The sequence below is a fragment of the Phyllostomus discolor genome, chromosome 2, assembly GCF_004126475.2.
Source record: "Phyllostomus discolor isolate MPI-MPIP mPhyDis1 chromosome 2, mPhyDis1.pri.v3, whole genome shotgun sequence".
Classification (NCBI taxonomy): Eukaryota; Metazoa; Chordata; class Mammalia; order Chiroptera; family Phyllostomidae; genus Phyllostomus; species Phyllostomus discolor.
The window spans coordinates 118019550-118045145 of NC_040904.2; the positions used below are offsets into that span (position 1 = coordinate 118019550).

Consider the following 25596-nt stretch of genomic DNA (forward strand, 5'->3'; position numbering starts at 1 on the left):
AGGTTTAGTTTCTCCCAACATCTCAAGGCCTACATGGGCAGTTCTGGGACAATACGTGATGACGTGACTTTTAAATAATTTTAGTCTCCTAACAGGAGAAAAGTCAGGATAGACTCAGAAGACGCAGTTGTAGATCTGAGTAGCCATAGCAGGTCACTGTTCTAGTCTGAGGCCAGGATGCTGAAGCCGAATGCAGACCCAGAGAGACCAATTTTCTTCTACCAGAGAGACTGTTTAGCAAAAGAATTCTGTGCTTTCCACAAAAATGAAGAGACTGATCCTCTCTGAGTCATTTCTTTAGCTATGGCAACAGATTTTTGTTGAACCATCATGGTTCTCATTAAATACTTATTGTGGCTGAGAGATGGTCAGCTGGGGTTTTATAACTTAAAAAGGCAACCTCATAAAGAAGAATAAAGCTGACCTACCCTACAGCCTTGGCCTCCAATCCCTGATGCTCAACTGCACATACCAGCCATCTAAATGCATGCATCCATCCAATAAATACATTTGTCATAGAAATGTGTTTATAGTGAAAAGAAAAGCTAAGGGACTTTACTGCTCATACTTTGAATCAGGCCAACATAACTGGCTACTGTAAGGGGAACTGAGCATCAGGTGAGGCATGGAGGAAGGTAGGTGTGTGGATGGGAGGGTTGGTTTGAACCTGAGTAGTTTTAGTAGAGCTAAAGCTTATCGAATCCCTAGCAGAAAATGGGAAAATCTTCATGACGTTGGATTTGGCAATGATTTCTTGGATATGATACCAAAAGCACAGACAACAAAAGAAAAACATATAAATTTGACTTAATCAAAATGTAAAACTTCTGTTCATCAAAGGACACTGTAAACAGAATGAAGAGGACTATATTTGTTCACAGAATGGAAGACTGTATTTGCAAAACAGGTATCTGATAAGGAGTTAATATGCAAAATATATAAAGACTTTCTATAACTCAACAAAAACAACCTGATTAAAAAAGGGCAAAGGCCTTGAACAGACATTTCTCCAAAGACATACAAATGTCCAGTAAGTACACGAAAAGAGGTTCAACATCACTAATCATTAGGGAAATGAAAATCAAAACCACAGTGAGGTATCATCTCACTAGGATGAAATGAAGCCACCATTTAGTAGCCACCATTTGGATGGCTACTATAAAAAAAAGAAAAAGAAGTGTTGGTGAGAATGTGGAGGAAATGGAACCCTCATGCACTGTTGGTAGAAATGTAAAAACAGTGGAGCCAGTGTGGAAAACAGTGTGAATAAGTTAAACAGAACTACCATGTGACTCAGCAATTCCACCTCTGGATATATAGTCAAAAGAACTGAAAGCAAGACTCACACAAATTCTTGCACATGAATGTTCATATCAGCACTATTCACAATAACCAAATAAGGTACAAACCAACCAAGTGTTCATTGCCGGATGATGGATAAATAAAATGTGGTCTATACATACAATGGAATATTATTCAGGCTTAAAAAGGAAGGAAATTCTTTCACATGCAACAACATGGATGACCCTTGAAGACATTCTGTGAAATAAACCAGTCATAAATGGACAAGTACTATGTGATTCTACTCATTTAAGGCACCCAGAGCAGTCAAGTAGAAGAGAGGTTACAGGGGATGCGGGAGGGGGAACGGAGAGTTATTGTTAAACAGGTACAGTTCTATTTGGAAAAATAAAAATGTCTGGAAATAGACAGTGGTGGCAGTTGCACAACATTGTGAATGTATTTATTGCCACTAAAGTGCACACTTACAAATGGTTAAAATGGTGAATTTTATTTACAATAGAAACTGCGTCATGATCATGCAGGCAAATTAGTGAGTGAGTGGTTTAGCTATTCAGTGAGGCTACAGGTAATACCAACTTCCAATTTTATTGTTACTGGTATGAAACTAAGCCTTAATTTAGGCTTCTTCTAATTAAGGGACTATTAATTTAGGGTCTACCATAAACTCCAGGGCATATGAAATCATCCTAGAATTGTTAGTAAACATGTGTCAGTGGGTAAGTGCACTGTTCTGAGAAGTGGCAAAGATTTCATCCGATTCTTAATTCAATTCTTCTTAAGTAATCAAACCATTTATGTCAGAGAGTAAATGGCCATCATTCTAAAACTATTTAATTACATCAAATGAATGTTAGAAATACGCACACTACCATTACCTCATACTGATAATTTGAAAACAGTAATGATAAAACATCCAAATAAACAAATTTATTTCTTTAGGGATAGTTTATAAACTTTTCTGTTGCTTTTGCACAGTGGCAGTAGAGACTAGATCTGACCGTGCCTTACTGCTTGCTTCTCTTTCTTCTTACCTGGAAATACCGAGATGGCAGGTGACCAATGGTTTAAGTAAAATTTCGCACACACAATATTTTGCATTTTAAAACTCAGGTCTAACTCTAGGGCTTTACTTATTAAAACAAAAATGTTCACCCTGGCTGGTGTGGCTCAGTGGACTAAGGAATGGCCTGTGAATCTAAGGGTCACTGGTGTTCAATTCCCAATCAGGGCACATGCCTAGGTTGCAGGCCAGGTCCCCAGTAGGGGGCGCACAAGAGGCAACCACACATTGATGTTTCTCTCCCTCTTTCTCCCTCCCTTCCCCTCTCTAAAAATAAATAAATAAAAATCTTTAAAAATAAAATAAAAATTTCTAAATCCCATTTATACAGAGATTCCTACATCACTCAGAATAAAAGGTCAGAAAATCATGCGTTTGCAGCAAACTTATGCATTTCCCCCTTCATTACCTTCAGCTGGGTCTCTGTGGGAGTGGAGGCCAGAAAGGGTGGCTGCCCGACCAGCATCTCAAAGAGAATCACTCCAACACTCCACCAGTCACAGAGCTGAGTGTACCCTGAAAGACAAGGCTACATTCAAGTCCGGCATGGGCACGTACTCTTTACAGAGAAAAACTATATGAAAATATCAAGTATTACTTTGCTACATGGGGAAACATGGTGGAGCAATACACATTTTTTATATAAAAAAAAACCTACACAAAACACATCTCCTTGTATGTGTGGCTCAGAATAAAGGCTGGAAAGGGCATGTGCTAAGGTGGTAACAGTGTTTCTATGGGGAGGAGGTGTCACTTGTCTTTTTTCTTATTTTTAGTCACTGGTCTGTGAGAAACACAGGATGCTTTTGTAATAAGAAAAAACATTAATATTAAAATATTACTGTTGTTACTAACAACACTAACCAGAATTTTAAATTCTTAAAGACCATACAGACACAAATTACAATAGTAATAACCACAAACAGGAAGTGTTAAGAGCTGTTAACAGGTGTGTCCAGTCCCAAGGGCTTCCTAGCCAGGCTTTCCTGGGAGGGGCAGAGGTAGGTGAAGAACATGAAGGGAGGAGGAAAGGGAGCACTTTGGCAAAGGGAACAACTGTCACTGAAGACACAATCCCTGTGTGAGGTACTAACTAGCCAGACTCTTCTTCACAGTGCTCCCAAGACAGAGCTAAGGCAGGACGTCCTACAGTTCAGTCAGAGTCAGCCCCAAGGAGGCTGCAGAGCAGGTACATTTTTTTCTCTGATTCTCTCCCACTTCTCCTCCCCCAGAGCCTCATGTCCCATTCCAAACCATGCTCCTGTCTTGATGTCACCCAATCTGTGCTAAGTATGAACTAGTACCTTAGGTCCCAGCTGGCAGTATTCCCAGGCGAGTTTCTCCAGACTCTTTGGTCCCCTCCAACCCAGTCCTTCCTGCCCATCTAGCACTAAGGGCTGCAGAGTAACACCACCTCTGGTTCCTGGACTGAATGCATGGTGGATGCTGAAGAAGGGTAGGATGGGAAGAGGGATGTTTTGTCCCACAGCCCAGCACCACTTCCTCCTACTTTGAGACTGCAACTAGGCAGCAAGGTTATTGTTATAGCTGTGGCTCTGAGTGGTTAATTAATTTACTTTGGATTACCACAGCTAACAAAGAAAACACAGAATTGAATCAAGTGTGGCTGGCTGCAAAGATTTGAAACAACACATGTGAAAAGACAGGCCACCAATCCTGGATTTATTACACACACTCAGGTCAACAAACCAGTGTCGCCATGGGCCATGCGACTGATTACTGGAAGATTCCATTGGTGTTCAGTCAGATGTCATTCTGATGGAACAGAACATCTATCCAGGACCAATTTTACTGAGCACTTACAGTTTTATGCACATTACTGTCCCCAAATCTGACCTTTAAGGTGCTATTGGAGTACAAGGGAGGACTGGAGGAGAAGAGTGTTTGCATTCTGTCATACTCAATAACCAGCTAAAGATGGTACAGCTCAACTCAGAATGTAAGCAAGAAGCTGTGGTGCATATATACAATGGACTACTACTTGGCCATAAAAAGAATGAAATCTTACCATTTGCAACAGCATGGATGGGCCTGGAAGGTACTATACTAAGTAAAATAAGTTAGTCAGAGAAAGACAAGTAACTTAGGATTTGACTTATAATGTGGAGTCTAAAGAACAATATAAACAAGGTAAAACAGAAACAGATACAGAAAACAGATTGATTGTTGCCAAAGTAGAGGGGAGATTAGAAGACCAGGTGACAAAATTGAAAGGATTAAGAAGTGCAAATTGGTAGTTACAAAACAGTCACAGGGGTGTAAAGTACAGCATAAGAAACATAGTCAATAATATTGTAATAATTATGTATGGTGCCAGGTGCATGCTGGAACTATTGGGGGTTGAGGGGTGGGGTGGGGGGAGTGGATCACTATGTAAATTATGATTAATCACTCTGCTGTACACCTGAAACTAATACAAACTAATAGTGAACTTAAAATGTAATTGAAAAGATAAAATAAAGTAAGTTTTTAAAAAGAGAGCTAGAGCCAGAAAATGTCTTAGGCAGACTGAATAGTGTCTCTGTGCCCCTCAGAGTTGTTTCTACCACATGACTGTCAAACCAGTTCTGGAGTGGTTCTCTTGGGTGCTAGATAGAAAGTCCACACCTCTAGCCCATCTCTCACTTCCCAGTCAAAAAAGGAGTGAGCAAAGACTGACTTAAAGGTATGTGTCTTCTGTCATCCTGGGAGCAAGGGTGATTCCAAAATGGAAGTGACACGTGCTTCCATGGGTACACAGTTACAGGGGAATATTTAGGGTCTTAGAAACCTGGGGCTGGAGAGACTCTCAGAGGTCCTCTGGCTCTACAGGTCAGGAGCCAGGATGGCCTCTAGCTGGGCAGGAAAGTGGAATGGCCTAAGTGAGCACCAGAGGCACCCACCTTTTCGGAGGAGCACTTCCGGCGCAATGTAATTTGGGGTCCCAACCAGGGAGTGTGCCAGACACCTCTGATGCTGCTTCTTGGCTCTCTGCTCCAGGGTCTTCAGCCTGTCTCCACAATGACAATTAGACACATCATCCCAGAGGTCGCCAGGCTCCATGCTGTCCTGTCTGATGTGGCTCCCTTTTTCACCCAGGAATAAGAGAATACAAAACAAATTAAGTTTTCACTTTTTGACAAACTCATAGCTTGAAACTGAAGAGTAATTCAATTCAGCTCCTATGCACTAAGAGAAAGAACCCTACCCAGCTGCTCAGCAGGGCAGCCTGAGGTCCTGGGTGTGAGACTCCATGTGAGGCGAACATTGCACCATGACAGAAACAACTGCGATGCTATGACAGCAGCTGTAGGTTGTGCTGAGGCTTAGGTGACTGAGGGAATGTCACTTTGAGCTCTTCTCAGCCCAATCTCAACAAGGCATGCTTTAAGATGAGCATGTAAAAGCATAAGAGGATTTTCAAAATGTGAATTTGAAAAATGACTTAAATGCCAGAAAACAGAACTAAATTAAATGACTTAGGATTAGTTTTAAGTTAAAAGAAAAAGCCCAGAAACCTGAAGTATGGTTTTAAAATAAATACTTCCTGGCTGGGACGCTCAGTTGGTTACAGCATCAACCAAATATGCCAAGGTTGTAGGTTTGATCACCAGTCAGGGCATACACTAGACTCAACCAATGAATGGGTAAACTAGTGGAACAGCAAATCAATCTCTTCTTTCTCTCTAAAATCAATAAATTTTTTAAAATTTAAAAAAAGAAAAAAGAACCCAAGCCATAAATAACGGCCAGCTGTTTCTGATTTTTCCAAATAGCAGAACTACAGGAGTTGGAGTTAAACTATAATCATCCCTATACCCGAACCTACACTTACAGATACCTAAAGATACTGCAAATAGTGCAGGCAGATCCAGGTCAGCTGTATTAAGACTCCTTAGGAAGTTGTGAGGCTCACTTTTTAAGGTTCATTTTAATAGGGCAAAGTGATGCTTCTTCACAAAGGCACCATGACACCTATCATCCTAAAAATACCATAGTAAAAAAAATCCACTCACACACATCATACTACTTTCTTAGGGAGAAAATGATGTCATTCCAAATTATAAAATAATGGAGTGACAGATAATTTCACAACGATTAGGAGCCACTAGGGTGGGAAACAATTGCATTTAGATCAGCAGTCCCCAACCTTTTTGGTACCATGGACCAGTTTCATGGCAGAGGGGGAGGTGGAGAGGACAAGAGGCAGAGCTCAGAGCTTTGCTCGCTCCACTGTGGAAATGGGGAGGAGGGGACAGGAGGCAGAGCCCAGGTGAGCTTTGCTCATAGCTTAGTTCCTAAAAGGCCATGGGGTTGGGCCCAGGGGTTGGGGACCCCCTGCTTTAGATGGCTAAGTTGTGTCCAGATGTGTAAAGTAGGTGTGGTGTACCTAAGACAGTACCTTTCTGGTAATACTTAGAGTTGTGAGTCCACCTGAATCCAGTGCAGAGGCCAAAATCTGTCAGTTTGATGTGACCATCCAGATCTATCAGAATGTTGTCTGGCTTGATGTCTCGGTGGATAAAGCCCATCTTGTGGACACTCTCGATAGCCAGAGTCAACTCTGCAATGTAGAAGCGTGCCAGATGCTCGGGGAAGACCTCCATCCGGATGAGCAGACTCATCATGTCACCCCCAGGGATGTAGTCCATCACAAAGTACAAGCTGTCCTTGTCTTGGAATGAGTAGTAGAGTTTGACCACCCACTCATTGTCCGCCTCAGCCAGGATGTCCCTCTCAGCCTTGACATGGGCCACCTGATTCCGGTTTAGGACGTCCTTCTTCCTTAGGGTCTTCATGGCGTACAGGGCATGAGTGTCAACCTTACATGCCAGGCATACTTCCCCAAAGGCACCTATCCCCAGGGTTTTGATTTTCACAAACATGGACTTGTCCATCTTGGCCCTCTTCAGCCTGTTGTAATTAGACTCCTTCTGATAGAGGATCTTCCTCATCTGCTCCTGCTCAGCCTCACAGAGTCCGGCCTGCACAGAAGAAAAATAAGAGTTACATTGGGGGAACCCCAAGAAGAAATGGCTGGTGGGAAATGCCCTAGAACTGAGAGGAGCCTGACTTGATCTACAGGAATGAGAAGATAGGAGAATGGGTCCAATACACTCCAAACAAACAAACAAAAAAATCGGTTTTATTCTTTATATCCATATATGACACAAATCCAGAATCCAAAGGGAAAACAAAATAGTTCTCTCTCTAAGTAACTTTAGGCTCTTAAAAACAAAAGGAAACATCTATTAACAAAAATCTGTGGAAAGGGGACCACAAAATTCCTGAAACTCTAAGAGCAATCTAATATTTTAATAGCTCAGGGGAAAATGAGAAAGCAGAAAAGTCAATAAAAATGAGAGAGCAGAAAGTAAGAACACAAATTTTATTTTTAGAATTTGAAATTATTGGTTTGTGTGATTTAAATTTACTATAACATTTAATTTAAATTTATTAATTACCTTCTCTAGCAGCTTCTTATCAAGTAAGTTCCCTTTAAAGCATTACTTTAATGAAGGAATAAATTATTAACAAAAGCATAAATGAATCTCATAATTTCAATTCACAAAACCTCAAACTTTGTTTCTACTTTTCCCAACATGTTTTATTAGTGAAATTTAATGAATTTTGCCAATGAACAAAAACACATAAAAATCCATTTGCTAATTTTCTTGTTGGCACATGGCATACAGCCATAGCTGATCCCTGCAGTCTGCAAAAGGAAGAAGGGAGGGCTGACACACCTGTGATTTCTCCAGGTCCTCTCTCCATAACCAGACCAGTGCTGGGGAGATGACTAGTTGGTACCAAAAGTGCATAAAACAGAGAGAAAAGGGATCCTACTGCTATTCCTATTAATGGCTTAGGAAGAGTGAAAGAAGAGATTACTCTGGCCATCTCCTGCTCCAGCTGCAGCCTGCGGTTGACCTTCTGCTGGTAGGTCTTGATGACATTTTCTACGTGTTGCTCCATGAAGAACTTGAATGCATAGGGCGAGTAGCTCTTGATTCGAGACTCTCTTTTTTCCTCATCACGGCTATGTTTGCGAACTGGGACAGGAGATGTCTGGATCAGTTTCTTATCCTTCCCAGCTCGATCCACCTTGGTGCCTTTGTGGCCCCTGTCAGGGGGCTCAGAGGGGTTTCCCCGCAGCCTCTGCTCCAGCCCTGCACACAGGCAGTCCACATCCACATCCACCTGCTCAGCTACACCCCGCAGCAGCAGGTGCTTGGGGTAAGGCGGGGGTGGGCACCTCACATCCACATCCCGTGGATAGGGGCTGGCACCCACCAAGGGTGGGGGGTGCTCGTCAGTAGTGTCAGGTCCATCGGGTGCTGGGGTGGGTGCAGGCACCCAGGCCGGATGGGAGGGCCCCACAGCTGTCTGTGGCTCAGGCCGGAGCACGCGCACACTCTTCACTGGGTGCAAGATGTGAGCTGCTGTCACTGCCGTGATGGTGTTAGGGGAAGCCATGGCCATGGGCTGCTGGTGGCTGTTGAAGGAGCTGCTTCTGCTGGGGACAGTGCCTTCGGGCCGGAATGCCACCTGCTTCTGCAGAGAGTTGCGCCGGGCCAGGGTGGGCACCGGCCACGGTTGGACAGGGGCACTGCCAGCTTCAAACAGGTCCACATTGAGGCTATTCCTGGAGGGGACCAGGAGGCTCTGTGGGGGTACCATCATGTGCACCTGGGGAGCCTGTTTGTGGTGTGGGTGCAGCATATATAAACCTGCTGTGGCCCCCACCGCTTGGAAGCTGTGGCCAGCCCCTGGCTGCCCAGCTGGGCCCTTGGCAGCCAGACTGGCATACCCCACAGCATCTGGTGGCACCTTGTTCTGGAAGGATGGGCTGCGCTGGACGCTGTAGCTCAGGGGCTCCCCGGGCACTGGCAGGTGTGGCCTGTAGTGTGGGCCCTGCAGGGGGAGGCCTTGACCTCCAGGCCCAGCCACGGGGAAGTTTATCCCAGCAGCCTCCATAGTTGCAGAGTAGCCTTTGGGCTGGTGCTGGGAGCCACCAGGTGCGCTGTGGGGATTGGTGCCAGCAAAGAGATAGTCCATGTACTGCCGGGGCACCTCCTCCAGCGTACCACTGCCCTCATAGGCCCCACTCATTGGATGATAGGGAGGAAAAGGATCTTCTGCTCCTTCAAAGCTTGGCCTTTGTGGCACTGAGGTGGGTGCCAAGCCCTTTCCTGCACAGGAAAGAAAGAACCAAAGTGGCGTTAGAGGGGTCTGTCCAAAAGGTTCTGGCACTTTCAGGCTCTTCCAGGACTGAAGGTCCCTGGGCAAGGCTGAACTCTGTTGGGGCTCATCTGGGCTGCCTCTGAGTCAAAAGTTCTCCCCTTCCCACAGAGAGCCGTCACGGGAGCCCCTGGCAAAGCCAGGACCCTCTACAGCCACCACATCAGGCAGGAGTCACAGCCAAACATGGCTGTTTCCTGCACCACTGAACAAAAACCAAAGGCTAATGTAGAAGAGAATCACACAGAACATCACCCTGTGGTCCCCTGAAAGCTGTGCTCTGAGACAGGACCAAAATGGCTAAGCACCGTGACATGGATGGTCAACCAGCACTGTGTAATGAAACTCCTTCTGTCAAGAAGAAAACATGAGTTTGTGTCCTCTTAACAGCAGAGATTCATCTTTCAAAGCCTGTACAGTTCTCACTCAGCAATGAAGTTGGTTTATCTCAGGCCTTCCACAAAATAGGGGAAACTGTTTTGATAAGTATCATGAGTCCCTACCACACTTGGGGGAGCTCAGGCCCCAGAAAACTTTGCATCTGTTCCATCCCAGAAGAGGACTCTCCACAGAGAGCCAGAGAAGCCGAGCACTTGCTCCTGAATCTAGGCCTCCCCAGTACCATCATCCTAAGCCACTGGGCAGTGGCTCTCGAGTGTGAGAAATGGTGTTTTAAAATCAATGAAATAAGCCTCCCTTTTGAAAGATACCTCCACAGGCCTAACAGAAAGTAAAAAGAACATTTTTTATTCCCAGTCTGCCTAATTTTAATATCCAGTGAATTTTGCAATCTTTCACAAGTTGCTCCCACCATAGGAAGTACCACAGGTTATTTCAGATGGGGGGTACCCAGGTAGGTTGCATGATCTGCCACTGCTGCATCCCCTCCAGGGCCTGAATTTCAGAGCAGGGCAGGCTTGGCTCACCCATTACAGGCATGTAGCAATGTGCCCAGAGGCAATTTGCTGACCACGGCCACAGTGGATCTTACTTTATGTTTTTAAATCACAAACCATCTTTACTAGCAGGCTGCAGGCCTCAGCTCACCTGGGGAGGTTTGCTTGATGACACGCACAATCTGCTCCTTCCTCGGGTCCAGGTAGCCCATCTTGCTGATATAGTCCAGGGCAGCTTCAATGCTCCTGCTGCCTGTCTGCTTCAGTGCCCGGCCTGCCATCTCCTGCAGGAAGCACATGCGTCATCTTCAAGCCACCAGGGACTTCCATTCCTGCCCTGCTCCTGACTGTTGTGACACTTGCCTCCCTGTGATGTTGGAGGTGCTGCAGATGAGTCTCAGAATGGGCACAGTTGGTTAGATGTCCTCAGGTGCCTGATGATAAGAGTCTAACTTGTACTAAACCACAGAAGACTACTTAGCATGTATCAAGTACAGGAATTTTGATGGTGGACCTGAAAGAATCTTAAAATTGTTTCTCCTTAGAAAATTTTGAGACTGAGTATAAACCTAAAACTACAACAGCATACTGTGAAGAATGGTGGGGTCAAGGAGCCTTGCTGTAACCCAGCTCACCCCCAGGCTGACTTGGGACATGGGCATCTGTAATGCTGAGGTCCAGACCAGGTGATCTGCCCCAAGGGGATGGGAGAGTTGCCAAAAAGTCATCTATAAAAAAACTTCCAAACACCTACTGTTTGCAATGCCCTGTGCTGCCTATAGCAGTTGGGGACTTGTGCTTAGGGCCCTGGTCCAGTGGGAGTAGGAAAGAACAGGATAAAGGAGCCTGTGGACTCATGGGTGGCACAGGACAGGCCCCTTAGAATTCCCATGGGATACTACAAGACAGACACCGGTGGCTGCCACGAGGAGATGCAGGTAGAATGGATGAGGGTCAGAGGAATCAGACTCATCCCGCCAAGGGAGTGGGCACCAGAGATTGCACATGGAAGAGACGGCTCTTCAAGATAGACAATTTGGATAGATGGGGCGCCCAGTAGAGAAAATGGATTCTTGGCAGGTGGAACAGTCAGAGCAGGAGCTTATGGAAAAGATGGGTTGGAGGCTTGAGGAGGCAGCAAAAAGGGACCGCTGTCTGGGTCAATTGGCCACAGAGTTCTGCCCCTATTTGAAAGCAGTTGCAGAAGTTTTCCAAAAGGGACATTGGTCAATGAGAAGATCAATCTGGGGCAGAGAGAAACTGTAAAGTAGGGGAGATCCAGCATGCAGGAGCAGATGGGAGACAGGAGGGACAGGACACTGAGGGCTGTGGCCCAGGTACCCTGTGGTCAGCTCTGCAGAGCTGTGAGCCATGAGAACAGATGGAAGGGTGGTGACCACAGAGGACAGGCTACTGGATGCAGGGGTGCTGCTCTGAAGGTTGAAGGGTGGGGAAACAAGGAGGAAGAAACTGAAAATTTGGAAGACAGGAGGTGGTAACAAGAGATGAGAAGGGGTCTGAGGGCACAAGGGTGGGACATCACTCCTGTAACTCAGACTAGGAGAAGGGAGGGGTGAAAATACAGAGAGATTCCAGAATGATGAGAGGGAGTTCAGGTTTTGCTGCAGAAAAGAGTGGCTGTGTTTGCAAATTGCCACTCAGAATACAGAGCCACTGCCCCAGATGTTCCCTCCTTCCTAACTATGCACTTCTTATGGCTAACTCGGCACCTACCAAGCCCACTGCCAGTGCCCAGGGACAGGCATCATGCACCCATACCTTTGTCAGACTATTTCCTCCTTGAGGACTGGGAGAAGCTGGTGGGGCCTGAAATTCCCTGTCATTCATGGCTGCATCCACCCACCTACCACAGTGACTAGAACTTAAGTGCTTAATATTCATTTGATTATTAAAAGGCCATATTAAAATCAAATTTGTCCTTCCTGGCCATATCCTAGCTAAGCAGTAGAACAAAATATGTAAGTCATATTTGGCTATAACCTGTGCCTCTGTTCTTAGTGGTGCAACACTGCAACACTGCAAGATGACAGGGGCCGAGAGGGGCCAAGAAAGACATCCTGAGATCAAGGTCTAGGAGGGGTGACTCCAGGGAGGAAGGACATGAAGTGACAGCTTACAAGACAGACTGGGAGATGGTATAAAGACAAAGCTGTGTTTTAAAAGCACTTTCTGATCAATGGAAAGTGCGTATGTTTGGAATATGGAAGAGTTGCTGAGAGTGAGCAGTGTTCAGAAAGTGGACACTTCAGTGCCTCCTTGACTGCACTGCAGGTGGCATGTTAGACAGCCTCCCTATCTTGCAGTTCTGGTATATAATGAGGTCAAGTCTGTGAAGAAGTCTCCACAACTTAGAGAAGGATCTGGCATGAGACTGCCTTTTATTAGGGTCACCCTGGAGCTTTTGGTGCTCATTTAATGTGTGCTATTAGAAGATGACCCTCAACACAGCCTTTTAATCAGCAGCCTTTTAATCTGCTTTGTGTGCGACATGGCCACCAGCCCATCTTTTTTCCAGTGAGCTGCCAGGCATGGTCATTGCTCCAGAACCTTCTACATGTTCAGGGATTGATAAAGTTAAGTGTGCATATATTTCAGTCTCTCTCTGTTTACTGGGCACCCCAGCTGCAAGACTTGTATGTTTATTCTGCTACAAATCTAGGAACTTAACAAAGAAAAATCAACACAAGGAGACCACAAAGAATGACTCATGTTCACAGGGACATTTCAGGTCATAAAATCTCACCTCTTAAATGAGCCAGCTCATTTATCAGTTTAACAACTTCCAGTAACCAGAGTCAGAGGGTCTGCCTTCATTGAGCCAATAAGAACTATAGCTTCCGTAAAAACTGTTGGGAGACACAACTATACCATGCTGTCAAAGCCACAGGAACATGCAGCCCTGCCTCTCATGCCCTCCCCAGCTACCACAACTGCTTACAGCCCCAGTGAGCTGTCACTGAGCCACAAACCCATTTAACAGCACAGCCTGCTTCCTATGGGTGGCTGAGGGACACTCGGACTCTGTGACTCCCGTCATCAGACTCTGTACCAGCAGGTTGGAGTGTCACTTCGAGAAATGACTTAAAACCTGCTTTCAGGAGATGCACAGAGTGAGGAGGTGCAGCCACTGCCTTGAGCTTCCTCACAGGGTATCCAGGTGCTGGGCCTGCCACCTGGTGGGAGAAGGCCTCATCAAGGCCAGCTGCCCCTCCTGGCACAGGTCAAGGAGTGTGGTCGCAGCACCATCACATTTAATTTCTTTAATTGGGGCACCCAACAGTGCCTCAATTCTGACCCTCAGTGAGCCTCCTCCATAGTAACCTTGACCAGCTCTCCAGCTGTCACAGGCCCCAAAAGGCCCCAAAAGACCTGCCCCACTAGCCTGAAACCTGCAGAGCAGGGAACCTGCCAGGCAGCAGAAGAAGACTGATGGTCAGCTTTGCTGTTTCCTGGCTCCTAAAGCACCCTTACACAGTGTGGTCTGTCCCACCCGCTCTGTCCTAGTCTCAGGTAAAGGCTGTGGTCTATCTGGGTATGCACCTATCTGCCTTTGCTCTCCTACCTGCCATCCTCGAAAGGGCAGAGCTGTGGCACACCCTGTCATGCTCCTACAACTTATGTCTCATAAATAGGAGGACAGAAGTTGGATTCACACACTCCATACAGCTCAGCTGTTTTCTGGCATCAACACAGGACTGACAGCAATTTAAATTCAGAGAAAAGTTATGATGTACAAAGAAAAGAATTTCCTCTGGAGATCCTCTCCCACCTCCTTCCTGGTAGGAATGCATTTTCCAACTGTTAGCAAAGTTATATCCCCACATTGTAATTCAATTAAGAATTTTGGCTAAAAAATGAGAAATGAACAACTCTGGCCTTGTTGGGTCTATGTGGGCCTCCTGTGTGTCTGCCTGTCTGTCTCTTGATCTTTCTCACACACACCAGCAATTCAAGTTCCCACTTCAAGTGAAGGAAAAGAGTCTCCTGCAATGGCTCACCAAAGAGGCTGAGACCCAGCGGCCACCTGAACACTGCTGTTCTGGGGGTAACAGCTTCAGCAGCTTCTGAGGGCCTCAGACACCACACTCTAAAATAAACAGGCACATCCTCAGTTTATCAAGGAAACGGTAGACAGCACAGCCAGTTTTTAAATTGGGTGGTATTCCTTTTCTTGACCTTAAAAATAAATCTTATCCAAAACTAGATTTTTCAAAGACAGAGAAGGAGCCTAAAAAACTAGCAAGCATGGGATTTTGGACTCTTAAGATGGTGGCGAGGTAGGTGGGAGCTGAGTCCACTTCCCCCTGCACACGGGTGAAACACCCACCCAATCTGCGGAGGAACAGAGGGAACAGCCAACAGTACCCCAGCATATATGAAGAAAGGAGACCAGAAATTGTAGAGGACATTGAAAAAACAGATGGTAAGGAGAGTGCTTCAGGACAATAAGGTCCCTGGGACCAGCACGGAGACCAGAGCGGCTGCAGCCCCAGGCCCAGCAACCCTGGCCCAGTACCCACCAGGTCTGCCACAGGGTTCTTGGGAGAGAGCCAGGTCAACAGCTCCCACCCTGGCCAAACAAGGTTTGAGTAGCACTGGGAGAGACCTGGTTGCTTGAAGTCGCAGAAAGGGGAATATGGACCAAGTGGCAAACACACAGGGGCTGTGAGCACCCATGGAGTCTGTGGACGCTGGCTGGGAAGAATTGAGAGTTGGGCCATGATGGGGCCTGACCTAGACAGTCCCTGGTCCAGTTGGAGAATTGGGTTGTGTGAGAGGCCAGATGTCTGTTGGAGCAGCAGGTTTGAGCAGGAGGAATTTCTCAAAAAGAAAAAGTGAAAAAAGAGGCACTTGGCGGCTGATTGGGGAATTCTCCTACAGCAGCCACTCTGACCTCCTCCCCATTCAGCCATGAGGCCCTCCTGAGGTGGCATGAGGTGGCATGGAAGACCCTGCGCACCATACTCCCCCAGCCCTGGGAAGAGTATATGCCCAAACCTGAGGGACCTGAGGTGGCCCAGCCCAGTGCACACACCCGAAGCACCTGGAAGTGTGTGCACTGCGGAAGACCCCCGAGCCCACACCCATAGCACCGGGGAGAGTGTGAGTCCAAACCTGCGGGACCGGAGGCTGCTGGGGAACTAGGCTGGAGGCTGACGGAGTGCCAGTCAGGAAGGGAGAAAAGCCCAATCCCCCCTCAGCCTGCAGCCAGGAAGACCAGCAAAACTGGCAGGGCCAGTTTGAAGCCAACAGGAGGTGGGGTTTTTTCAAATTCCCACAAGTGATACAAAAAAACCAGGAACTGTGAAAAGACCAGAGTTGGACCCAAGAGGGGGCATCCCAACAGTTGAGACAGTGAGACAAATTTCACTTTGCTACTACAGAGAACTTGTAAGCTATTGCATATTTGTATTATTATTTTTTCATTATTCCTACATCTTTTATTTTATTAGTATTTTTGTATTTCTCTTCATTCTATTTAGTCTTCTTCACGTGGCTGGTTAAATTGCATTGTTTGGTTTCCCTTGGTTCTCTCTTTCATAGTGTATTGTTATTCTACTCTCTTTCACCTCACTTGTGTTCTATTAGCACACTACTCTAGGTCCTATACTTTCTATTCTGGTTATCCAGATCACACAGATTCTGTCATATGATTGTTGCTCCATTGTTATTGTAAATAATAGCTGTTCCATACAATTGTAAATACTACACAACATCCCTCCCAGCTCTTAGCCCACTTCAGTTTCCTGAACTTTATTACTGTTGTGGTTAACTCTACTCTCTCACACACTACAACTATTTTCTATCCTTTACTCTCACTTTACCTCATAATCTGACCTCGCTCAAGCTCACTGTTTTCTAGATCCAACTCACAATCCTTCCCCTCATGCCCAAAAGAGTCTTGTCTTCTTTCTACCCTTTCTAAAAAGTGGCTGGTTGGGTAAAATATCATAGTTAACACTATACATATTCAAAGGATCTCCTATCTCTTCTCTACGGACTGGTGCCATAAATATCATAGAATACACTCTTGCTGCCTTAAACCATTTTGCCTTCCCCCTCCAAACGATCACAAAAAAAGAGTAGGTGGAAGCTGTGAACACCAGGATACCTGCTGGAAGAGGAAACCCACCAACAAAGAAACCACCAACAAATAACAACAGAAGAAGGTGAAGGAGGGAGTGAAAGCCATACTAACGCAACCCAGGGCCTATGTGGAAATATAACTAAATACTGGAGAAATTACCCAGAACAAACAACCGAACAAGAGCAGCAGAGAATCCTCAAAACCATGTACACATGGAAGAACCAGCTTCAACACAACCTGCCCACACCATCACAACAGAATACAAGAAGTGGTGGACAGAGTGACCCTCAGTTAACCAGCTGCTGGGGAAGGATCCACCAAATAAAGAACCAACAATAATCAAAACCCAAAAACATACAGAGAGGCAACATAAACGACAGCCTAAGAGCAGCGAGCTCAGGAAATCAAGGAGACTGCACCACTGAATCTCACAGGTCTTCTACCATAGGGGTTCACACCATAAACCCAGGGAGTCAGAACAGATGAATTTAAGAAGCAGAGGCTAACAAGAAGAGTCTCACAAACAATGGGAAGACAAAGAAACAATACCCAAATGAAAGGAAAAGAGGAAGCCTCAGAAAGAATGCTAAATGAAATAGATACAAGTCAACTATCAGATATTGAGTTCAAAGCAATGGTTATAAAGAAGCTCAATGAGCTCACACAGAATTACCAAAAACTACAGGGAAACTACAATGAACTCACTCTCTTGTTGCAAACTATAGCAACAAGAAAAAGGAAATAAAAACTATCAACAAGGGCCAAGAGAAAATGAAGAATACAATTTCTGAATTGAAGAACACAGTAGAAGGAATCAAAAGCAGACTTGATGAAGCAGAGGATCAGATCAGCGAGCTGGAGGACAAGGTAGAAAAAAAAACCCAGAATGAGCGAGACAAGAAGAGGCTCAGAAAGAATGAAGAAGAGTTAAGGGAAATGCAGGACAACATGAAATGTAATAATATCCATACAATAGGGATACCAGAAAAAGAAGAGCAAGGGATAGAAAACCTGTTTAAAAAACTCATGATGGAAAGCTTCCCTAATTTGATGACAGAAAAAGTCAAACAAATCCAGGAAACATAGACAGTCCCAATCAAGAGGAACCCAAAGAGGCCCACTTCAAGACACACCATAATTAAAATGTCAAAATTCCAAGACAAAGAGAGAATCTTAAAGGCAGCAAGGGAAAAACAGGAAGTATCACACAAGGGAGCCCCAATAAGACTAGCAGCTGACTTCTCAATGGAAATGCTCCAAGCCAGAAGGGAATGGCAAGAAATATTCCAACTAATGAAAACTAGAGGCCTGCAACCAAGACTACTTCATACAGCAAGACCCTCAATTAAAGTGGAAGGCCAAAAAAGGAGCTTCCCGGACAAAAGAAATCTCAAAGAATATACTTCCTCCAAACCAGCTCTGCAGGATATGCTAAAGGGTTTGCTTTAAGAACAGGAAGAAAAACAGTGAGGGGCTTGGAAGATGGTGGCTTTACTCTAGGCAGCGTGTTTCTCAGCTTCTGTGAAGAGGAGGGAAACTTGCGGTTCAGTGGAGAAACAGAGCAAGTGGACTAGGTTACCGAATCACTTTTGAAAGCAGGACATCAAAAATTATTGCGATCACTGAAAAACCAGACAGTAAGGAGACTGCTTCAGGACAAAAGGGACCCAGGGATCAGCGAGGGGCCTAGGGCTGGGCAGTCCCCAGGCCCGGTGCTCCCGGGTCTGCCTCAGGGCTCCTGGGAGAGGGGAGTCGCTGCTCCCTCCCTCGAATATGGGGTTTGAGCAACTCCAGGGGAGAACATGTTGCTTGAAGGAACAGATTGGCCAGTTGGTCTGGGAAAAAATCACCCAGGGACTAGGAACACCCGCCCAGAGACCTGGGAGAAGTGAGGGCCTCCATCCGACACAACCAGGGGCAGCCGGGAAATGCGCCCGCAACCCTAGCCCGGTGGGAGTGCCGATTGGTGGAAAACACAGAGCCGGGAAGGGCTCAGCTTGCGCCCCTCCGGGAAGCCTGACTCCCGTGCTGTGATCCCGGGAGGGACGAGGCGCTTAGTGTGCTCCTACAGTAGTAACTCAAAAATTTCCAGCCAGGCTGACCAGGGGTGGCGGGAAATGTGCCAAAACCCTTAGCCCGGTTGGAGTGCAGATCCGTGGAAAACACAGAGTCAGGAAGGGCTCGGCTTGGGCCCCACTGGGAAGCCTGACTTGCGCGCGCTGTGAACCTGGAAGGGTCGCAGTGCAGTGCTTAGGGTGATCCTAGAGCCTGAATCTTCAAAGTTTGGTAGAGGGGCGTGCCCTTTTACGATTCCCAGGGAGGGCGCAGTGAATCCCAAAACGTCGTGGGTGCCTCCTGAGATCATAGAGCTGGAACCCTGCAGGACCCCGGAGTCTGGAAGAATGTGGCAGTGAGCTCTGGAGAGCCAGTGTGCTCAGGAGCACCCAGGGTACCTGACAGACTTGCTGAGATCTGGCTGGGAGAGAGAGAAGCATTTCAAAGGTCCCTCATCCAGCTGAAGCCAGCAAGATCAGAAAAACTGTTCTGGCCAGTTAGAAACCAACGAGAGTTTTGTTTTTGTTTTTTTTTAAATTTTGTTTTGTTTGGTTCGGTTTGGTTTCTGTGGCTGTTGTTCGTTGATTGATTTTATCTTGTGTTTTATGTGACATTTTATTTTTCAATTCTTATTATTTTTATACCTCGCAATCCCTTATGTTTCTTTTCCATTCATCCTAATATTATTCTTTCCACTACAAATTTATCTCTCCTGCACTCCATCTTCTGCTTTTCTTTCCTTTTTTTTAATCTTGCAAATTACTGTAAATTTGTACTATCTTTTTCTCGTTTTTCCGACATTTTTTATTTTAATAATATTTTGGTATTCTTTTTCTTTCTGTATAGTCTTCTTTGCTTGGCTGGTTATACTGTCATTTGATAGGTTCCCCCTGGTATCTCAGTCACAATGTGTTGATAATTTACTATCCTTCATCTGTGTTCCATTAATACACCTCTCAAGGTTCTATACTCTTTATTCTTGTTATCTAGATCTCATTGATGCTGCCACAAGACTGTCACTTTACTATTACTGTTACTAAAACCTAGTCCATACACTTGTAAATACTACTCAATACCCTTACCTGATCTTAGCCCACTTTGCAATTTCCTGAACTATACTATTGTGGGGGTTGTCTCTATTCTTTTACACAATACTCCTATACACTAATCAATAATCCAACCCTACCTTAGAATCTGACCTCCCAAAACCTCACAGCTTTCTAGATCCAACTAACAATCCTCTCGTCCCCAGTGAGAGTCTTACCCTCTTTCCATCCTTTCTAAAACGTGGATAGTGGGGTGGAGGATCACGGTTAACACTATAAGGAGCCAAAGGATAACCCATCTCTTCCCTACTGGATGCTAATGTAAATACCATAGTACATTGTCTTGCTGTCTTGAACCATTTCACCTTAGTCCTCCAACTGATCACAAAAAAAGAGTAGGGGGAAGCTGTGAACACCAGGATACACGAAGGAGATTGCACCAATGAATCTCACAAATATTCTACCACAGAAGTTCACACCATAATTACAGGGAATCAGAACAGATCAATTTAAGACACAAGAAGAAACAAGAAGAAACCCGTGAACAATGAGAAAACAAAGAAACAACCCCCAATTGAAGGGAAATGAGGAAGCCTCAGGAAAAATGCTAAATGAAATAGAGGCAACTCAATTATCAGATAGTGAGTTCAAAACAATGATGATCAGGAAGTTCAATGAACTCACAATGAGCTATCAGAAATTAGAGGAAAACTACATCAATCTCACTGCAAACTATATAAACGTGAAAAAGGAAATAGAAACTCTCAACAAAGGTCAAGAGGAAATGAAGAATACAATTTCTGAACTGAAGAACACAGTAGAAGGAATGAAAAGCAGGATCGATGAAGCAGAAGATTGGATTAGCGAGCTGGAGGACAAAGTAGAAAACAACATCCAGAAAGAGCAAGAAAAGGAAAAGAGGCTCAGAAAGAATGAAGAGGGATTAAGAGAAATGCAAGACAACATGAAATGTAATAATATCCGTATAATAGGGATAACAGAAGGAGAAGAAGAAGAGCAAGGGATCGAAAACCTAGTTGAACAAGTAATGAAGGAGAACTTCCCTAATTTGATGAGAGAAAAAGTCACACAAATCCAGGGAACACAGAGAGTCCCAATCAAGAGGAACCCAAAGAGGCCCACCCCAAGGCACATCATAATTAAAATGGCAAAATTTCAAGACAGAGAGAATTTTAAAGGCAGCAAGGGAGAAACAGGAAGTAACATACAAGGGAGCCCCAATAAGTCTAATAGCTGACTTCTCAATGGAAACACTTCAAGCCAGAAGAGAATGGCAAAAAATACTCTAGGTAATGAGAACCAGAGGTCTGCAACCAAGGCTACTATATCCAGCAAGGCTCTCAATCAAGATAGAAGGCCAAATAAGAAGCTTCCCAGACAAAAGAAGTCTAAAAGAATACACCTCAACCAAACCAGCTCTGCAAGAGATTCTAAAGGGACTGCTTTAAGGAAGGGAAGGAAAAGAGAGAGACAGAGGAACACACATACATAAAAGACAATGAATAAATACCTATCAATAATAACCTTAAACGTATATGGATTAAATGCTCCAATCAAAAGACATATAATAACTGAATGGCAAAGAAAAAATGACCCACATATCTGCTGTCTACAAGAGACCCAACTCAGGATAAAAGATCTACACAGGCTGAAAGTGAAGGGCTGGAAACAAATCTGACAAGCAAATGGACAGGAAAAAAAAGCTGGGGTAGCAATACTCATATCAGACAAAACAGACTTCCAAAAAAGGTCCATAAAGAGAGACCCAGAAGGTCACTTCGTAATACTCAAGGGAAGAATGCACCAAGAAGACATAAATATTATAAATATATATGCACCCAACATAGGAGCACCCAAATACATAAAGAAAATCTTAGAGGACTTCAGGAAAGATATGGACAGCAACACAATTATAGTGGGAGATTTTAACACCCCACTATCAAAAATGGACAGATCTTCCAAACAAAATATCAACAAAGATATTGTGGCATTGAACAATACCCTTGATGAAAAGGATTTTACTAATATATACTGAACCCTCCATCCAAAAGAAGCTAAATATACATTCTTTTCAAATGTACACAGAACATCTTCAAAGATAGACCACATGATAGCACATAAAACAAGCCTCAAGAATTTCAAGAAAACTGAAATCATACCAAGCATTTTCTCAGACCACAAGGGACTGAAGCTAGAAACCAACCCCAAGGAAAAAAACCCAAAACACTCAAACTCATGGAGATTAAATAGCATGCTATTAAGCAATGAATGGGTCAAGAATGATATTAGGGAAGAAATCAAAAGGTTTCTGGAAACAAATGAAAACGAACTCACAACAACCCAAAACTTATGGGACACAGCCAAGGCAGTCCTGAGAGGGAAGTTCACAGCAATACAGGCCCACCTAAAAAAATTAGAAACATTCCAAACAACCTAACCCTATGTCTACAAGAACTTGAGGAACAACAACAAAGGCAGCCCAGAGCAAGCAGAAGGAAGGAAATAACCAAGATAAGAGCAGATTTAAATGACATAGAGACCAAAAGCATAATTCTAAGGCTCAATGAATCCAGGAGCTGGTTCTTTGAAAAGATAAACAAAATCAACAAGCCTTTAAGCAGACTCATCAAGAAAAAAAGAGCGAACACCCAAATAAACACAATCAGAAATGAAAGAGAAGAGATTACAACATGCCACAGAAATACAAAGGATTGCAAGAAATTACTACAAAGAACTGTATGCCAAGAAATTTGAAAACCTAGGTGAAAGGGACAAATTTCTAGAAAAATATAATCTTCCAAGACTCAATGAAAAAGAAGCAGAAAGCCTGAACAGACCAATAACAACAAAAGAAATTGAAGCAGTAATCAAAAAACCCCCAACACACAAAAGCCCTGGACCAGATGGTTTCACAGGAGAATTCTACAAAGCACTTAAGGAAGAGCTAACCCCTATCCTTCACAGACTATTCCAAAAAATCCAAAAAAGATGGGAGTCTCCCAAACTCTTTTTATGAGGCCAACATCATCCTAATTCCAAAACCAGACAAAGACACAAAAAAGAAAGAAAACTTCAGGCCAATATCACTGATGAACATTGACACTAAAATCCTCAACAAACCGCATCCAACAATACATTAAAAAGATAATACACCATGACCAAGTGGGATTCATTCCAGGGATGCAAGGATGGTTCAATATTCGCAAATCAGTAAATGTAATACATCACATAAACAAAAGTAAAGACAAAAACCACATGATTATATCAATTGGTGCAGAAAAAGCATTTGATAAGGTACAGCACGCATGTATGATAAAAACACTCGGCAAAGTGGGAATAGAGGGAGCATTCCTCAACATAATAAAGGCCATATATGAGAGACCTACAGCCAACATCATACTCAATGGGCAAAAATTAAAATCTTTTCCACTAAGATCAGGAACAAGACAAGGCTGTCCACTTTCACTACTTCTATTCAATATAGTACTGAAAGTTTTAGCCACAGCAATCAGACAAGAAAAAGAAATAAAAGGCATCCAAATCGGAAAGGAGTAAACAAAACTGTCACTGTTTGCAGATGACATGATAGTATACATAGAAAATCCTATAGACTCTACCAAAAAACTGTTTGACCTAATAAATGAATTTGGCAAAACAGTGGGATACAAAGTCAATATCCAGAAATCAAAGGCATTTCTGTACACCAACAATGAAACAACAGAAACAGAGATGAAGGAAAAAAATCCCATTTGAAATAGCAAAAAGAAAAATAAAATTTCTAGGAATAAACCTAATCAAAGAGGTAAAAGACCTGTATTCAGAAAACTATATAACACTCAGGAAAGAAATCAAGGAAGACACAAACAAATGGAAACATATACCGGGTTCATGGATTGGAAGAATTAATATCATCAAAATGTCCATACTATCCAAAGCAATTTACACATTCAATGCAATTCCTATTAAAGTACCAATGACATATTTCACAGACATAGAACAAACACTTCAAAAATTTATATGGAATTATAAACGACCCCGAATAGCTGCTGCAATTTTGAGAAAGAAGAGTAAAGTAGGAGCGATCACAATACCTGACACTAAACTATACTACAAGGCCACTGTAATCAAAACAGCCTGATACTGGCATAAAAACAGGCACATAGACCAATGGAACAGAACAGAGAGCCCAGAAATAAACCCAAATCTCTATGGTTAATTAATATTTGACAAAGGAGGCAGCAACATAAAATGGAGTAAAAATAGCCTCTTCAACAAATGGTGTTGGGAGAACTGGACAGCTACATGCAAAAAAATGAAACTCAAGCACCAACTTACACCATATACAAAAATAAATTCAAGCTGGATAAAAGACTTAAATATAAAACGTGACACTATTAAAGTCCTAGAGGAGAACGTAGGTAGGAAAATCTCAGATATTTCACAAAGAAACTTTTTTACTGACTTGTCCCCTAGAGCAAGGGACATAAAGGAAAGAATAAACAAATGGGACCTCATCAAAATTAAAAGCTTCTGCACAGCTAAAGAAAACAGTATCAAAATTAAGAGAACCAACTGTATGGGAAAAACATATTTGCCAATGATATCTCAGACAAGGGTTTAATCTCCAAAATATATAAAGAACTTACATGAGTCCACTCTAAGAAGACTAGGAATCCAATCAAAAAGTGGGCAAAGGACTTGAACAGACACTTCTCCAAGGAGGACATACAGAAAATCCAAAGACACATGAAACCATGTTCAATATCGCTAGCTATCAGAGAGATGCAAATTAAAACCACAACGAGATACCACTTCACACCAGACAGAATGGCCATCACAAACAAAGCAACAAACAACAAGTGTTGGAGAGGTTGTGGAGAAAAGGGGTCCCTAGTGCACTGTTGGTGGGACTGCGGACTGATACAACCACTGTGGAAACCAGTATGGAACTTCCTCAGAAAACTAAAAATGGATCTGCCTTTTGAACCTGCAATCCACTGCTGGGACTCTATCTTAAGAACACTAAAACACCAATCCAAAAGAACCTATGCATCCCAATGTTCATAGCAGCACAATTTACAATAGCTAGATGCTGGCAGCAACCAAGATGCTGTCAGTAAATGAATGGATCAAAAAACTATGGTACATTTACACAATGGAATTCTATGCAGCAGAAAGAAGGAGCTCCTACCCTTTGCAACAGCGTAGATGGAGCTGGAAAGCATTATGCTAAGCGAAACAAGCCAGGCAGTGAAAGACAAATACCATATGATCTCACCTTTAACAGGAACCTAAACAACAAAACAAAGAAGCAAGCAAAATATAACCAAAGACACTGAAATAGAGGACAGGGTGACAGTGACCACAGGGGAGAGTAGAGGGAATTTCCGGGGACATTGGGAAGGGTTCACGGGAACAAACTTAAAGGACACATGGTCAAAAACTAGGGGGAAGGTGGTAATGGAGGGAAGAGGGAGGGGTGGGAGGGGGGCTGGATTGGGAGTAAAAAGGAGAAAACTGTATTTGAACAATGATTAAAAGAAAATTTTTTAAAAATCCAAAAAAAAAAAAGAAAAACAGTGAAAGACAGAGGAACGCAGGTATGAAAAATTGCCAATGAATAAGCACCTATCAATAATAACCTTAAACATAAATGGACTAAATGCCCCAATCAAAACACAGACAATAGCGGAATGGATAAGAAAACGTGACCCACACACATGCTGTCTACAGGAGATCCACCTCAGAACAAAAGACCTACATAGACTGAAAGTGAAGGGCTGGAAACAAACATTCCAAGCAAATGGACAGGAAAAAAAAAAAGCCAGGGTAGCAATACTGATATCAGACAAAATAGACTTC

General features: G+C 43.8%; 1 protein-coding gene across 1 annotated transcript in view; it reads right to left on the bottom strand.

The window, feature by feature from the left end:
* Positions 1 to 25596, bottom strand: part of LATS2 (large tumor suppressor kinase 2) — a 101126-nt gene that overhangs the window by 2330 nt on the left and 73200 nt on the right. Inside the window, 5 exon segments of the mRNA XM_028531862.2 lie at positions 2775 to 2881; positions 5269 to 5451; positions 6768 to 7350; positions 8258 to 9558; positions 10655 to 10787. Of these exon segments, the coding sequence (XP_028387663.1) occupies positions 2775 to 2881; positions 5269 to 5451; positions 6768 to 7350; positions 8258 to 9558; positions 10655 to 10787 (2307 nt within the window).